This window comes from Mus caroli, chromosome 18 (assembly GCF_900094665.2).
Source record: "Mus caroli chromosome 18, CAROLI_EIJ_v1.1, whole genome shotgun sequence".
Taxonomy (NCBI): Eukaryota; Metazoa; Chordata; class Mammalia; order Rodentia; family Muridae; genus Mus; species Mus caroli.
In genome coordinates this window covers 3745296-3761851 of record NC_034587.1, presented here as the reverse complement: position 1 = coordinate 3761851, position 16556 = coordinate 3745296, and the positions used below count along the sequence as shown (strand labels likewise).

General features: G+C 40.1%; 1 protein-coding gene and 1 long non-coding RNA gene across 3 annotated transcripts in view; one reads left to right on the top strand and one right to left on the bottom strand.

Annotated features, from left to right (window-relative positions):
* Armc4 (armadillo repeat containing 4) overlaps window positions 1–16556 on the top strand; it is a 194176-nt gene that overhangs the window by 145764 nt on the left and 31856 nt on the right. For both annotated transcript variants that reach the window (XM_021150551.2, XM_021150552.1), the window contains 2 exons: window positions 8327–8515; window positions 10419–10640. In XM_021150551.2, coding sequence (XP_021006210.1) covers window positions 8327–8515; window positions 10419–10640 — 411 coding nt within the window. The remainder of the gene's footprint in view (window positions 1–8326; window positions 8516–10418; window positions 10641–16556) is intronic.
* Window positions 5873–16200, bottom strand: LOC110284703. The gene is made up of 3 exons (XR_002376976.1): window positions 16190–16200; window positions 15971–15975; window positions 5873–6281 (listed from the first exon to the last, which is right to left on the bottom strand). It is a non-coding gene; the product is annotated as an uncharacterized LOC110284703 (long non-coding RNA).

Sequence of the window (16556 nt, the reverse complement as noted above, 5' to 3'; positions counted from 1 at the left end):
AAAAAAAAAAAAAAACCCTGAGATTCCACCTCACCAGTCAGAATTGCTAAAATCAAAAACTCAGGTGATAGCAGACGCTGGTGAGGATGTGGAGAAAGAGGAACACTCCTCCACTGCTGGTGGGATTGCAAGCTGGGATAAATACTCGGGAAATCAGTTTGGCGGTTTCCCAGAAAATTGGACACAGTACTACCTAAGGACCCAGCTATACCACTCCTGGGCATATACCCAGACGATGCTCCAACATGTAATAAGGACACATGCTCCACTATGTTCACATCAGCCTTATTTATAATAGCCAGAAGCTGGAAAGAACCCAGATGTCCTTCAGCGGAGGAATGGATATGAAAATGTGCTACATTTATACAGTGCTATTAAATACAAAGAATTCATGAAATTCTTAGGCAAATGGATGGAACTAATGAGACTTTTAAAAGGTCTAAATCACTGACTACACTTTTAAGACAGGCTGTGCCCATTGAGTTTTGGATTCTCTGACATTATCTTTTAATGGAAATAGAGGAGTTTAGAAAGTTTTACATGTGATGTGCTATTTTTAAATCATTTTCAAATACTATACTACACATCATATAGCCTCTTTTTATAGCTCTTCTGATTCAAAATTGTGTGTATGTCTCATCTTCAGAAAAGAGTCTGTTCCTTTTGCTGGAGGTAAGAGAACGAACTGCATACCAATACACTAAGTATGCTGTATACCAATGCACCCTGCTTTCTCTTTTATTCATCAATCACTAAATAATACCTTAATTTTTCCCAACTGATTTGACTTTTACACACTCTTAGTATTTTTCCCTCTTTACATTTTTGTCTCATTTGTGTATTCTACTTGATCATGTCTAATTTGGACTTCACAACCTTTTCTAGTTCAATAGCTGCACCCCTAATAACATCAATTCCTGTCTTCCACTGGGTGCTCCTGTTTATTCACAGAACTTCATGTTCTTTGGAATTACAAATCTCTTAAACTGTGAAAGGTCTTCTTCGTGTCTTAAACAAGAACTAAACTGGTAAGTTCAAATGTGAGTGTTTAGAGTTAGCACTTAGTGTGAAGTGAAAAAATACTAGAGTTTTTAAAACTATCTAAATAGATTTGCTACAATCTATTTGTGAACTTTAAACCCCATGTCTATGCAGAGCAGCCCTCTTACTCCCTTGGGCTATTTTGTCAGAGTCAGTGGAATACATGTGTACGTGTCAGAATCCAAGGAATACACATGCATGAAAATCCCTCTACACTGCATACACTGAGGTAGTCATTGTTTTGATTCTTATTACTCAGGGTTTTACTACTATAGATGAGTATGTGAGTTGTGCAGAACAGTATTGCATCACAGTGAAACTGGTGTAGACCAGTTTCTAGGATATATGCGAAGGTGGAAAATGCGTTGGGTTTGCCTAGCCCCTCAGTATTAGTGCAAGACTGCTTTGGCAGGGTAACAGTTTTCCTCCCTCAAATATACTGTCTCCCTTTCCAGAGAAACTATGTAAGGCAAGATGTCATAAGTTTAAAATCCTTAACTCTGAAAAGAAAAAAGTCTCACCCTCAAAACAAATAATCAACTCTTCAAGGGTCAGGGGCACTTGAGGCTAACCTTTTTAGTGTTCTGAGTACTGCAAACTTCCTAGGAGCTGGGTGAGACAGTACATGCATCTCGGCTGAGGCTTTGGCTCCCTGTATCTCATATCATTCACCTTAGGAAGTTTGGATAAGATACAGATATGATCACTTTTGACATTTTTTTCACTATAGTCCTATTACCCCAGCTTATGCAAAATCAGGAGGATGGTAGGCCTGTGAGTCAGGGGACAAAGACTGATTCCTAATTTGACTCGTTGACCTGAACTTATCAACTTAAAATCCAGCATAGAGACCTTACATTCTTTCCTTTTTATGTTTTTACTATGGCTCTCTCTGTATCTATCAATCATCTTGCTAGCTAACCAGTTAGCAGTTTAATTTTTATTTTTGGCAGCACTTGAGATTAAACTTTGGCCTTTGCACATGCTAGATAATAGGTTTATCATTGAGCTACATCTCCAGCCCAAAACTCAAATATCTTGAGGTTGCACTTCTCTCAGTCTCAAAACAAAACAAAACAACAAAAACCATTAAACAATTATTAAATGTCAACTGAGTGACCCTATTTCCCAAGGGCAACTACGAAGATGACTGGGGTTCTCTGTTCTTTTTTTTTTTTTTTTTTTTTAACTTCTGTTTTGTTTGTTTATTTCTTATTGTTCCCAAGACAGGGTCTCAGACTGGCTCAAACTCACGATCCTTCTCCTTTGCTTCTGAAGTGCTAGGATTAACTACATTCTGTACCTAGCTGGGTATCTCCAGTCTTGGCGAGAAAGCCCCGAGAAAAATCACTGCAACATAATGAACACAAGTCTAAGGCACTTGTGCTGCCAATGTCAAATCATGTGTGGCATTTAGGGTCAGCAGATTCAGCAGCTCCACAAGCATCATGAGTACCAGAGATTATTTTACTCCTTATGTTCTGTTTTTCTTGGTCTGGTCAATTGTGACAATACCCTTAAATAAGTAGGAAAAAACTTTCCAGGAGCATCAACTCTTAACTCACTGGTTGTGCTTGGACCTTTAAACAAATAATAGGCGAGTGTCTTTTGAAATCCATGACAGACTTAGTCTGTTCTAGGGTCACCATCAACAGACGAATGGATTAAAAAAAAATGTAGTGCCTACTCACAGTGGGATATTATTTAGTCATCATGAGGAATAAAGCCTTGACATTTGTACCAAATGAGTGGAGCTGGAGGATGTTATATCAAGTAGAGAAAAGCCAGAAACAGAAAGACTAAATATTCTATTATATGCAGATGCTAGAAATGTCAACCTGAACATAGAAAGATCAATTCAAGCTGGTGTTGAAGGGTTGTGGGTATGTGAATAAAGAGAGACTGGGTTTGATGGGTCTGTACTGTGTGTACCTGCTGACCACGGTGTTGTTTTTTAAGTCCAGCAGTTGGATGAAGATGTGTCTTTATGTGTAGCTCATTCTGGGCAAGTTATCCCAAGCACTTTATTTCAATACGTTCTTGGGGTTTACTTACTTTAGGAGATAATTCTCTTAATTTATGCTTTGAATTCCTTATCTACTGGTTTGCTTTTCTTCCTTAGGTCTTTAGCATGTGCTGCCGTTCTGCTCAGTCTTCTGTAGTTCTTTGTAGTTATTTTATATTATTTATTTTGCATTCTTTTGGTATTTTATAGTTATAAATTAACTTGCCGTCCTACCTGCTGTTTCTTTAAAAATAAAGTTTTCACTCTTTCTTTGTTTTTCTTCTGGGTCAGTCTGATTTCCCAATTGAATCTTTCTTTCCTTCTTGATTTTTAGATCTTTCATGTCTATTTAAAACTCATTTTGTTTGATAATCACAGGATACAAGGACTGTTGCAAATCTACTTTTTTCCTTTTGTATCTTTTATGATTTAATTCAGTCCTTTAGTAATATGACTAGGGTTTGAGGGTGTAGCTCCAGGCTGATGTGCATATATCGCACACATAAGGCCCTGTGTTCAATCCCCAATATTGTCAAAACACTAATAATAGTAATTGTATGTCCACCTTGTTTTCTAAGTCTGTCTTCCTGGTGTGTGTTAATTGTCTGTAAGCACAGTATTTTTCGCCCTCATTCCCTCTGACTTTGTTATTCTTAACTGTTGTTGAAAATGATTTCATTTTTTTCATATTTGCATTTATATGTACATGTGGTATGTATACAGATACATGCATGTGAGTAGCCTGATACATATACATATACACATACATATACATAAACATACATATACATGTGGAGGGGGAGGTCTGAAGTTGATGTCATGTATCTTTCCCAATTTTCCTCCAACATATTTATGGCAGCCACACCGAATTTAGACTCACTAATTCTACTAGTCTAGTGAGCCAGCTTGCCCTGGGAATCCTCTTTCTCTACCCCCACAATGCTGGGATTATAGGCTGGGGGATCTGGCCTTTTATATGGTTCTGGGAACCTGATCTCTATACTTAACATTTGAAGCAAGTGCTTCATCTATAAGCCATCTCCCCAACCTTATATTGTTCTTTTTTTAAAAAATTTTTAAACTTTTTATTGATGTGAGTTTCATATTATGCACTCTAATCCCACTCACATCCCTGTCCCTTGTATCTGCTGTCTGCCCTTGCAACCTCCCCCTTAAAATAAACATACACATATATGCACAATGCACATACACACCACACACAAAAACAAAGCATAGAAAACATCTCATCATGGAAGCTATAGTGTGTCACAGTCTACCCCTCTGTCCATACGTCTTCACTAGTGAATGTTCATTGCAGTGAGTCATTGGTCTAGTTTGAGGTCTCTGGCTTCTGTGACACCATCAACATTGGATCCTCACAGGACTCCTCTGGGTTATCCTGTTGTTGCCCTGTTGTGTCATAGGAATCCTGCACCTTTGGATCAGCAGAACTGGCCCTTTCATGTGCCCCAACAGTTCACAGATGATGTAGATTTTAGGGTGGGCCAACCCAAAGCCATGGATCTGGGCGTGGGTGATACTGAGCATGTCAGCCTGCTGGTTCTCCCTTATCTGTACCACCAGGGCAAGCTGTCCAGTACTGCTCTGACTGGGCCACGCAATGCTGCCATTGTCAGGAGGCAAGGTCAGCTCTGCTGCTCCTGTGCCCTTGGGACCTGCTTACCTCACCTACAGCTCCAGAGCCAGCCCCACTGTGCTGCTCAGGTGAAGTGCAGGGCCCATTCCCCAGAATGCTAGAGCCCAAAAGGAGCAAGGCCAGCTCACCTGGTCTCATAACCCAGGGTCAACTTTCCCAACTGCCTTAGGTGGTGAGAGGGAACGGGGTGGAAGACATCACCCCCGAATGCCCAGGTCACCTCATGGTAGTATAGGGCTCATTTTTAATAGACACAAGACTTGCTAGTTTTTAAAGAGAGAGCAATCGACAGGATGGTTTTGCATATATTTGGTAGTTACTGAATTTTTAAATATAATCTTCATGTCTGATAACTTCTTAATTCTCAAAATTTTAATAAAGTGACAATGTAGACCAATGTTGTGAATATCATTTCTTTGTGTTATAATAAAATTTTTACTCCAGAATTAATGAAAATGGAGCATTCAAAATAACTTTATAGGTACACTAGATACAAATCTCAACTATCAGAAGCAATGTTTCCATTTGGCCTTGAATTCTAGGCCCCAGTATTGATCCTGTTTGTTTCCATAGCAATGGGAGAAAGCTATGTGTTTGCTGATACTTCCTTGGATCTGTGTCTTCCTAACTTTACCTTATACTAGGATATTATTCTGGTTTATTATGCATATAGGTTTGTGCATGTGTGTCTGTGTGTGGGCGTCTCCGAGACCTTCACATCCTGTAGTGTGACAAGCTCTGGGAGACAACATGAAGGCAATTTGACAAAATGCAACTCAGTAGCCGGTTTTGGTTCAGACTTTGGGAGTCTGGTGTGAAGTAGTTTATTTTAGGCACATTTGAGCACAGCACAATTTGGAGAAATTTATTCTGGTGATAATCAGCTTAGTCCCACATGCACAACAAAGCATGCCTAAATCTCTCTGAGGAGCAAAGTAAGCTAAATGCAGATCAGACTTGACTACATTGAAACTCTTTGCAAAGTCTATAAAGATAGGTTTTATAAATTGATCGAGAAAAAAAATGATCTGAAAGAGAATCCGGTGCAGGAAAACCTCTAGCCACACAGATAGAGCAAAGGTCATCAGGTTAGAAAGCCTGTCTCCTGTCCTGCTCCGGCCTTTTGGGCAGAGAAAGGGTTTTGTATTCCTTCCCTTGAAGGAGCAAGCCTGTGTGCTGTGGCGGTTGTGAAGGAAAAGGTGGAACGGAGAGTGAGGGAACTAGATCTAAGATGGCTCCCGGAACACTAGTGAAACAGTAAAAAGGGATCTAGGCCGGGTTGGTGGCTGCTTCCCTCTTCTTCACGGAAGTCCTAACAGGTGACCTAACAGGACATACTTCTTTCTCCCCACTTCCCCAATGTTCCTTCTGAGTAACCTCATCAGGCAGGGCTTTTGTTGGAGCAACAGTGATGTTGTGGTGAGATATGATTGGCCAAGGATTTGTGGGCTTGGGATTGGTTCAAACACTGTATATAAGGTTCTGCACTGGGTAATAAACTCAGATCTGCACCCTGATGCAGAATCTGGCTTCCCTGGATTTATCATGTGACTCCATCGCATCTCTCTCTCTCTCTCTCTCTCTCTCTCTCTCTCTCTCTCACACACACACACACACACACACACACACACACACACACACACCACCCATCTTCAGGCCCATACAGTGTGCTTAACATTCCAGGTTCCCCCAGTGCACATTTGTGGAGAACGTTTGCCATTTAAGCAAATACTAACTGCTAGACACTGGTGTGGCTAGTGAATAATGGACAATGAGCCCACCTGGAATTTAAAGTTCAGGGTAAAAGACAAACAAGAAGCCATTCACTACCTATAGTGATCTGTACTTTGAGTGAAGTATTTGAGGAGCTGCTCAATCCCAGTTCACAGCAGAAGCCAGTGAACTCAGGCTTATGTGAAATATTATACGTGATCAAGTTGAGGTTAGACAAGATCAGGCTACAAAGAATGCCTTACTAACCATGTTTTAGAGCTTGGATTTTACCCTGCAGCAATTGCACCATGGAAAATTTTACAAAATGTGGGGATGTAAAAATCAAATTGATGATCGGTAAAGCTCACATGGTGTCTTGCCATTACACAGGTTATGGAGACTGTAGTTTATAACTTTCAACATCTGTAAATTGGTTTTAAATTTTTAAATCAGTTTTTAAAATCTAAAATGGAATTAATGGTACCTACAGGGCAGGATTGTTGTAAGGCTCAGAAGGGCTAACAGATGTGTAGTTCCTACAGTGCCTTAAAAAAATGTTAAACCCCAGTGTTTAAATCTGTCCTAAGTATTATCTCAGCCCCATCCTCCTGCTCCTTGGTGTGCTGCTCACTGTGTTTCCCTACCATTTCTCATTGCCTCCCCTAACCCCCTTAAAGGGAGGCTATGGAAATTCAGTCTTTCGTTAGATTCATGGTTCTCCTGTCTCAGTCCAATCCTGGCAATACAGGCTTGCACCACCATGCCTGGCTAGAACCCTGTCATTTCTCAAAGCACACTTGCTTCCCCCACCAGATGTGCCTGACACAATGACTACATGGTGTGTGTATCAACACATCTCATTCACAGATTCTTGACAGAGGCCTCTTTGATATGCCAAATTTACTCTAAGGACTTTCCATGGTTATTCTTGTAGATGTGCAAAAAGGGGCCGAGCCCCCATACACATTACTTGGCATTTTTGTTTCAGCTCATAATGGAAGCATGGGGCCATTTGGGAATCCACGTGAGGCCACATTTTTCACATTTTTGTGCTTTGTGTACATTATTTCAGTGCTAAACTGTCTCCAGGCGGAGTGCTGAAGTATTGCCTATGGTTCTTAAGCACAAGAAGGCTTTGATGTACTTTTTCAGAAAAAAATATGAGCTTGCCAAGCTTCTGTACATGAGTAATAATGCTGTTGGCCATGATGTTGATGTTAATAAATTAAAAATATACATGAACAGGCCAGCTCAATGATTCTGCTGGCAAAGGCACTTGCTGCTAAGTCTGACCCCTGAGTCAGATCCCCTAAATTCACATGGTGGGAAGGAGAGAACCAAGTCCTATAACCTATCCTCTGACCTCCACTAGTGTACTATGGCACATGTACCCCTAATAAATAAATAAATAAATAAATAAATAAATAAATAAAAGATAGATAGATAGATAGATAGATAGATAGATAGATAGATAGATAGATAGATAGATAGATAGAGGTATGTCAAACAGAAACATGAATACTACTCTTATATACTGTTCACTTGGCAAAAATATTGTCTTCAGAGGCTTGTCAGGACCTAACCCTATGTTTCCGAAACAGTGGTTCACTATTAGCCAGTTCAATATTTGCAGTGACTTTATATAGCAGCCTGCAGTTACTACAAGCCAGTGTATATTGTTAATTGCTCACAGCTCCTGTGGCAAATATTCAAACACTAAAGTGTACATATTTATTGTCTATATATTCATTATTATACATATAAGCATACACATATATACATAGAATTTGAAAATATAGAACTATATTAAACTAAATTTTTCTTTTGTCTTAAAATATATTTAGCAGCCTTATTATTACTTTCCACCTTTTGTAAACTAGCCTAAAAGAAGGTGTTTCTCTGTTATCTAGGATGCCGGAGAAATGGTTCGTTCCTTTGTTGGTGGTTTGGAACTTGTTGTCAACTTACTGAAGTCAGATAATAAAGAGGTCCTGGCCAGTGTCTGTGCTGCTATCACCAACATAGCAAAAGACCAGGAGAACTTAGCTGTTATTACAGACCATGGAGTAGTTCCTCTATTGTCCAAACTTGCCAATACAGTGAGTAATGCCTTGTTATCCTGGGATTCTCTCAGAACACAGTATGGTGAAAAACAAGGGATATGGGACCTAGAGATCTAAGTTTGGGTTTAGTGCCCATTGCTGATGAAATGTAAGATTTTCTTCAACTCCTTGAGCTTTCTTGAAACTAATAGACACAAAGACATATTTTTATATGGAGAATATTAATATGCAAGATCTTTGTTAAATATTTTTTAAATGACTTGTTGACAAGCAAAGCTGTGGCAAATATAATTGCTATTATATAAGTGCTAGCCATCTTCCCAGCTGCGGTCATTATTCTTAATGTAGCTATTCATTCCAACATTAGAAGTGGAATTGCTCTTTTCCCATCATAGAAGCCTGGACTCTGACACACTCAAGCCAGAAGGCTTTGGAAGTATTATACTATTTATCTAAAATTGTGCCAGCTAAAGCAGGGCCTGGAGACAATGACTTCACCGTGCCCAGAGCCATCTGAGCAGAGCTTACAGTACCACTTGGTAGGAGAGTGACAAACTAGAACTGCAAACACTGGAAGAATAGTCAGGGCAGGACACCCAGGACACCCAGACTCTCTGAGCATCTGTCAGACTTGGGCAACATGTTCTGTGAGTCACAAGAATTGGACAACAGAAAACCATGGCATGCTCTGTTATTCTGTACAATCTGAGGTAACTCTAAGCAGAAAGTCTTGTCTATATTAAGAAAATACAGAAGAGACACTAGAAAGTTCAGTAGAGATTACTACATGATGCTCTGTTTTTCCCTTTTCAGAAATTAATGTGGGATTTAGAGTTCTCTACAGATAAAAGCACTTGCCACTCAAGCATGAGGGTCAAAGTGTAGATCTCTAGTACCCACACACTTACGAAGTGTATATATTGGCCTATCTGTAATCCCAGAGGATGGGAAACAGAGGTGAGGGGTCCACAGCAAGCTGGCTAATTAGAATAGCTAAATAAGCAAGACCTGGGTTCCAGGCAAGACTATACCTCAATTTGTAACATTGAAAGTGACCAAAGGCAACACCCAAGTCAACGTCTGACCTCCAGGTGCACCAGTATGCTCATACACACATGTGTACCTACATAGATGCAAGTACACATGTATAGCATACACACACACACACACACACACACACACACACACACAACTGCAATAAGAAATAAATATAGGTTGAGTAAGTAGAATTAATCCACTCATCCCAACTAAATGAAATACTCCTTGAGGAATATACAGTATTCTAGACGTGTTTTTATTATTAAGCAACTTGATCATTTATAAGGTTATTTTTACATCTTGTGTGTGTGTGTGTATTCATACATGTGCACATACCATAATGTGCACATAGAGGTCGTAGGACAACTTTCACCATGTGGGTCCAGGATGGAACTCAGGTCACCAGTCTTGGTAGTAAACCCATTTACCTACTGGTCATTTTGTTGGCCCTGATTTGTAAGGTTTTGTTATGAGGTTTTGCCTGTTACTTAGCAGGCAATCATGCTTCCTGAAACAAATGGCCAGTTTTTTAGACACTTGTCTCATCTTTGATAGCACCAATTATATTCAATTCATAGAAAATTCAGAAAGGCCAAGCCCTTTAATCCCACCAATCAAGAGGTAGAGGTACATAGATTAGAGACCCATCTGGTCTATATAATGAGTTCAAGATCAGAGCTACACAGAGCTATATATATATATTTATCTCACATATATGATATATAAAGAAATATATAAATATATTTAAATATATGTACATATGTATTTAAAAGAAAGAGAACCAAAATTATAGTTCCTTCAAGGTACTTCCTAAGGAGTCAGTGAGTGCCCCTGCAGCCTCCTTGGCCTCTCAGTGGGTAGCAGGCACAGAGTGACTACAGCACACACTCATTTCTTCCAGAATAATGACAAGCTGAGGCGTCACCTGGCAGAAGCCATCTCACGATGTTGTATGTGGGGAAGGAACAGAGTGGCCTTCGGAGAGCACAAGGCAGTGGCTCCACTGGTGCGTTATCTGAAATCAAATGACACCAATGTGCATCGAGCTACAGCTCAGGCCTTGTACCAGCTCTCAGAAGATGCTGATAACTGCATCACTATGCATGAGAATGGTGCTGTAAAGGTATGCGGTGTCAACAGTTTGTGATCTAGTTTATAAATGTAGGCTGGAAAGACATGTAAGGAGCATTGTTCTACTAAAAAAAAAATGACTAGTGGGCAAAGTTCTTGCTGTAAGAGATGTTCATGCACAGGGACCTGAGTTTGGATCCCAGGAACCCCTGTAAAGACCAGGTCTGGTACTTGTAGGGGTGGGCAGGAGTGGGTGGGTGTTGGAGCATGCGGAGAGACTGGAGGATCCTGGACGCTCAATGAACAGCCAGTCCAGCTAATATATTTACTTCTGGCCTTCATAAATGTCAACCTCTGGCCACACATACAAACTTAAAAGCATGTTCATGTATATGCCACATACAACTTTTTGCTAAAGGAATGTTTGGTTACACAAAACTATCTGTTCATTAGGTCACACTTGCATCTGAACTCTGCATTATCATGGTTTGTATTATAAAACTGTATAGAGTTAGAGTTTTCTTAATCAGAGCTTATGTGGGTTCTTAGTAAAGTAATGATTCCTGAATTTGAACTACATTGAACACTGCCCAGTAAGCATTCATGAGTCTCTGTGATGCAGTGTTTACCTAGCACATAAATATTAAATGGCAGATACATCCATCGCCATCTATGAACAGCAAGAGCAATGGCTGGAACAACTCTGGACCAAGGCTGGACAGCTATGGCTTCCTAACAAAGGAAAAAATCTGAAGATAGATTATTTTGTTTTTATTCTGCGTCTGATTTGATACACTTTTAGCTAACATATGCTTATGATAGACTTCTCATACAAACTTGAAATGTACCTATATATTTGAGCCATCTACATCATTTTGATGGTGATCAATACAAAAGTACTCAGGACACTGGGTATATAGTACATGTTTAAATCCAGCACTTGAGAAGCTGAGGCAGGAGGATCATAATTTGGGGGTCAACCTTGGTAAAGTGGTGAAACCCTAACAAAAGCAGAACAACCACTTCCAAAAAAAGAAAAGCAAAAAATAAAACATAAAAAACCAAAATCTTAGAGTTCATTTATCTCTACTAAGAAAAAAACTAAAAAAAAAAAAACCCAAAATAATTTTTTTTATAACTTGTTCCCTTGCAAAAGATAATTTTATTGTTTGCTACATTAATTCTAAGCCCCTGTTAGCCATATGCATTTATGCTGAAAATGTAAACCCAAACATGATATCTTAGACAAGAGGGAGGAATCTCCACTTAGTTGTCTCCTCAGATCTAGATATGTCAACATGAAACATCTTAGCAAGAATAATGTTTTTAAAATGCAAACTGGTAATTTTCAGTCGATTATTTTAATTTATCCTTCAAACTTACTATAGTTAAAAATGGGATGTCAATGTTTCTGACATTAAACCCAATTTACATTTAAATATGCCAATCTTTTCATTATAACTATGTTTTATGGCACATAAGTTAGATGTATGTGCGTCTTCAAACAAAAATTAAAAATTTGGCATAAAAAGTAACTTTTAACTAACATTTTTAAAAAGTAAATTATTTTTAAAAATCAGCATGTTAACTTTATTGCTGCAGAGTGACATAAACGTTGTCTCTTTTATATGACTGCATTCACAATTTGCAAAGAAGAGATGCCTGATTTTAAATTATATGTTCTGCAACTGAACAAAGCTTGCACTGGATGTTTTTAAGTCTGCAGGGTATAAAAAAAAAAAAAAAAAAAACAAGGCTATAAATGTTAAATAGCCTCACAAGATGTCTGGCATATAGCTCAAAACGTTTCAAATTTTGTAAAGCTATGTATTGTGGCCCACTGACATAATGGCATGCACAGAGTTCTTAAAGATTTCTTCTGATGCAAGACAATAGATTATAGCAGTCTGATCTGACAGTTTAAGCATGAGTCCTGCCTCTGTGTTCAGTCGTCCATACACTGCAGGTGTGTTAGAAGACAGAAAATGATGGAGACGGATAGAAAAGAGAAAACGAAGACATAGGCTGGGCATGATGAGAGTGGAGGCTTTCCTGTGTCATTTTTAGAATTCATAGAGAACCTTCTAGAAGCCTTGTACTTGTGTTTCTAACTGCTTGTCATTCTTACCAAAGGATAACTGAAGAGAACAGGATTGGGGGACTGAACAACAAATTCATCTTAAATAGTAGCAGAGGGTCTGGGGAGATGGCTCAGTTGGTTAAGTATTTGCCATAAAAGTACTAGTACTTGGATTCAATAAATAGCACCCATGTAAATGCTGGATCTGCTCGAACACACAAGTCTGTGAGCCTGTGCTGGGGAGGCAGAAATGGACAGATCCCCGACTCTCCTTATTGTCAGCCATCCTAGTCAAATCAACAAGCTTTAGGTGCAGGAAGAGACTTGTCTCAAAACTAAGGTGAGAGTCAACAAGAAAGACCTGACACTGGCCCTCAGCCTCCAAAGGCCAGTGCACACAAGTGCGTGTGCGCATATACATGTGCACACACACACGAACACACACACACACACACAGGAATCCAAATATATGTATATATATATACCCATGAGAACATTTGCATTCACCACACACAAATTAAACAAACAAACAAAGACATAAAATGATAGAAGAATGGCCTTCCCACGGGAGGTATCACACCAGGTGTAGAGTATGCAGCTGAGTGTGCAGCTGAGTAGGCCTTTCTTCATTTCCATCCTTCTCAGAGCAGCAGGCCCCATGGGTCTTGGGAGAAAAATATGGTTTGTTTCTCTGCTTGCTTTTAAAGCCTGTAGGCATGGCTCCATGGGAGCTGGTAGAATAAGCAGTTTAGTAGTTACTTTGTTTCTTTAAGGAAAGCCTCTAGGATGAATTCAGGCCTCATGTTAATGAAGAAGGTTCCAGTTGATGAGTAAGACAAGAAAATGTTGATGTAGGCAGGTGTTTCTGTTCCTGAAGTAACTATGTCACATTAATCACATAGAAACTGTTTTTAAAACAAAAAACAAAAACAAAAAAACAGAACTTTAGCTTCCTAATGCTGCAACCATTTAATACAGGTTCCTCATGTTGTGGTGACCTTCCACCATAACCCTGTTCTTCTGGCTACTTCATTCATCTATAATTTTGCTACTCTCATGAATGGTAATGTAAATATTTTTGGGATAGAGGTTTGTCAAAGAGGCCACCACCCACAGGCTGAGAGCCACTGCTTTAGACTCACATAAGCTTCATTTACTCTGTAATACATTCCTGGTGATTTTCCTGTTCTGTTCTGTTGTTTTGGTGGGGCTGGAAAGCAAAGCAGGGCCTGACATATGCTAGGAGATAATGTGCACTAACCTGTCCCTAAACTCCCCTCCTGACTCATGTAACTGTTTCTGCCCTGCTCCATTCAAAGCCCGACAGTGTGACCACTTAGCCTGCAAACATTCCTGCTGTAGCTGCTGAGGACAAAATATCAACAAGTTCTGACACAGCCACCAGAATTGTCCTATTGTCCCAGTCATAATTCATGGTAGGGTCAGTTCCTGTGCCCAACAGTTTTTTTCAACTGCTTTGGCTCAAATACTGCCATCTGTCTGCTGAATGCTCTCCAGTAGGCATGTGAAGTGCAGCTTCAGGAGCAGGGATGAGAGCCTGCTCCCTCGTGTGTTCAGCATTAGGACTGTGTGAAAAGCAAAATTGTCTATAGACAAGGAATGCCAAGCCAAGCATGGTGGCACCTGCCCGGAGTTCCAAGACTGAGGAAGCTGAGACAGAAGAATGATTTGAGGCCCACCTGGGCTATAAAATGAGAGCCACTACCCCCATCTCAAAAAGCCAAAACCAAACAAAAATGGAATGTCACATGATCCATGTATACAATAGTAATTTTTCTACAAGTTACAGTTTAGGGAAAGACTAAAAGTTGGTTTTAGCAATGACTCTTAGTCCAATTTATCCAAAATAACTTGAAATAGATAGTCATTATAAAATTGTAAAATATTACATTACTTTTTTTTTAACCAAGTCTTTAGAATTTGGCATGTGCCTTACTGGGCCTCTCAGGGCAGAGCAGCCATGTCTGGAGTGTTCAGTGAGTGGGTGGCAGGGTCCTCAACTGGATGACTGAAACCCTATGGGGAGGGGCACGATGGTTCAGGGAGACATGGAGTCACGAATAAGCTAGACCTGTCATTTTTACCATACAGTTTAGAGACGCCTGGGGGAATGTTTTCATTTCTACTTTGAAGACTTATAAACTAGGAAGAGGAGCTGTGAAAGAAAACGTAAACTTTAAAAAGTTACCCAGAAGTTCTAGGACCAATGGAAGAGTGGATTTCAGATGGTTTTATGTTTAAAATCAGCTAAAAGGTCAACAAGGATTTCCTAATTCAGTGATAGTGAAAAATAACCCTGTGTCTGAGGCTTCTCCAAAGAGAACCTCTCTTAAGTCTATGCATCACTCCTGTGCCCTACATAGAATGGGATGAGAAAAGCTCAGCTGGGTCCTCTGTGAGTCAGGGGCCTGCATCATTCCAGAACCTTGCAGCTGAGCATGCAGACTCATCTGTTGGACATTAGATTGAAAGTATGAGAAGTCAGACACATTACATCTGCTTGCTAATTGGTATAGTTTCATCCTCCTCCTCTTGTTCTTGGTGATTATGAGACATGCTATATCCTCAACATAAATTGTGAGAATAGATGCTCTGTCAGTGCTTCAGGTCTATGCATTTCAGTCCTCATTTTGTACATAAACTTGTGAGATATTCACATGCTGATATGGGGGTTTCAAATCTCACAGGTAACCGATGCTCCTTCTTATCCATCAGTGGTGACTACAAACACAGCTGAACCTTACAGGTCCAATCAGGCAGTCACAGAAGCTAAGAAATCTTTGTATCAGCCAGTAGTGATCAAACACACTAAATGGAGACATGAGCACCTGTCAGACCTGGGCCTGAGGTGTAGCACAGTGGTAGAACACTTGCCCAGCAGGGCCCTGGGTTCCATTCCCAACATCGCAACAGTGCATGAAATCTACCCACCCGGCTGCATTTAAAACTCCATAGCAGAGATGAATGACCTCATCATTTCTTCGTTTCATTTAGAGGAAACTACTGAAAGCTTTTCAAAAACAACCTGCTCCATCCAAGTTGCATAATCCACTTCTTGGGTAGGTCTCTCTTTCCTGAGCTCGGTGGGTCCAGGACCCATTGCTCCATCTCTATTCCTGAGTAGTGTTTTCAGAAGCTGATACTTACAGATAGTAAGGTTGTTCTAGAACCACTGCCAGCTAAGGAAAATGTTTAGGCCTGAGAATATCAGATTCCATGAAAACATGACTTTGTGTTGGAGAACTGGTCTCTTCCTTAACATCAGCATGTGACCATGTCACCACAGCTAGGAATGCTGGGCTGCAGCAGAGTTTTAATCACAAGTGGAAGAAAATGTTGGTGCTGGGCAGCCTGGTCTCATCTAAACTGCACTCCCTGATGCCTCAGACTTATGTAGGTTTGGTTATTCAGCTCAGGCATTCACAAGATAATACTGACAAGTGTCAGATGGCATCCTGCTGAGCTGCGTGTCCATTAGCTCTGGTCAGCAGTGGCTGTACCTCACAGACGGATAGTTTTTTTGTTGTTGTTTTAGATAATAAATGATCCATTTCCAGGAAATGAAATCTCAGTCAATTCTAAAGAGAGCATCACTTCCCACTGTGAGAGACCACTGGAGATGGTCAAAACCATTGCAGAAGGCTCAGTAAAGCAAGCTTATAGACATCTTCAGGAGAGAGCACTCTGCAGACTACATTGGCCAATCAGGATGCCAACAAGTTGAGTAATCTGGCAGAAGCAACAGAGAAATCGGTCCCACTTCCTATTTGTATTTACTGCAATTCTCTTCTAGCATTCAGGAATGTTGGCCTTGTCCTTTCTCACCAGCCTGTCTGGCCCTTTTGCTAAACCACAGAACAGTACCGA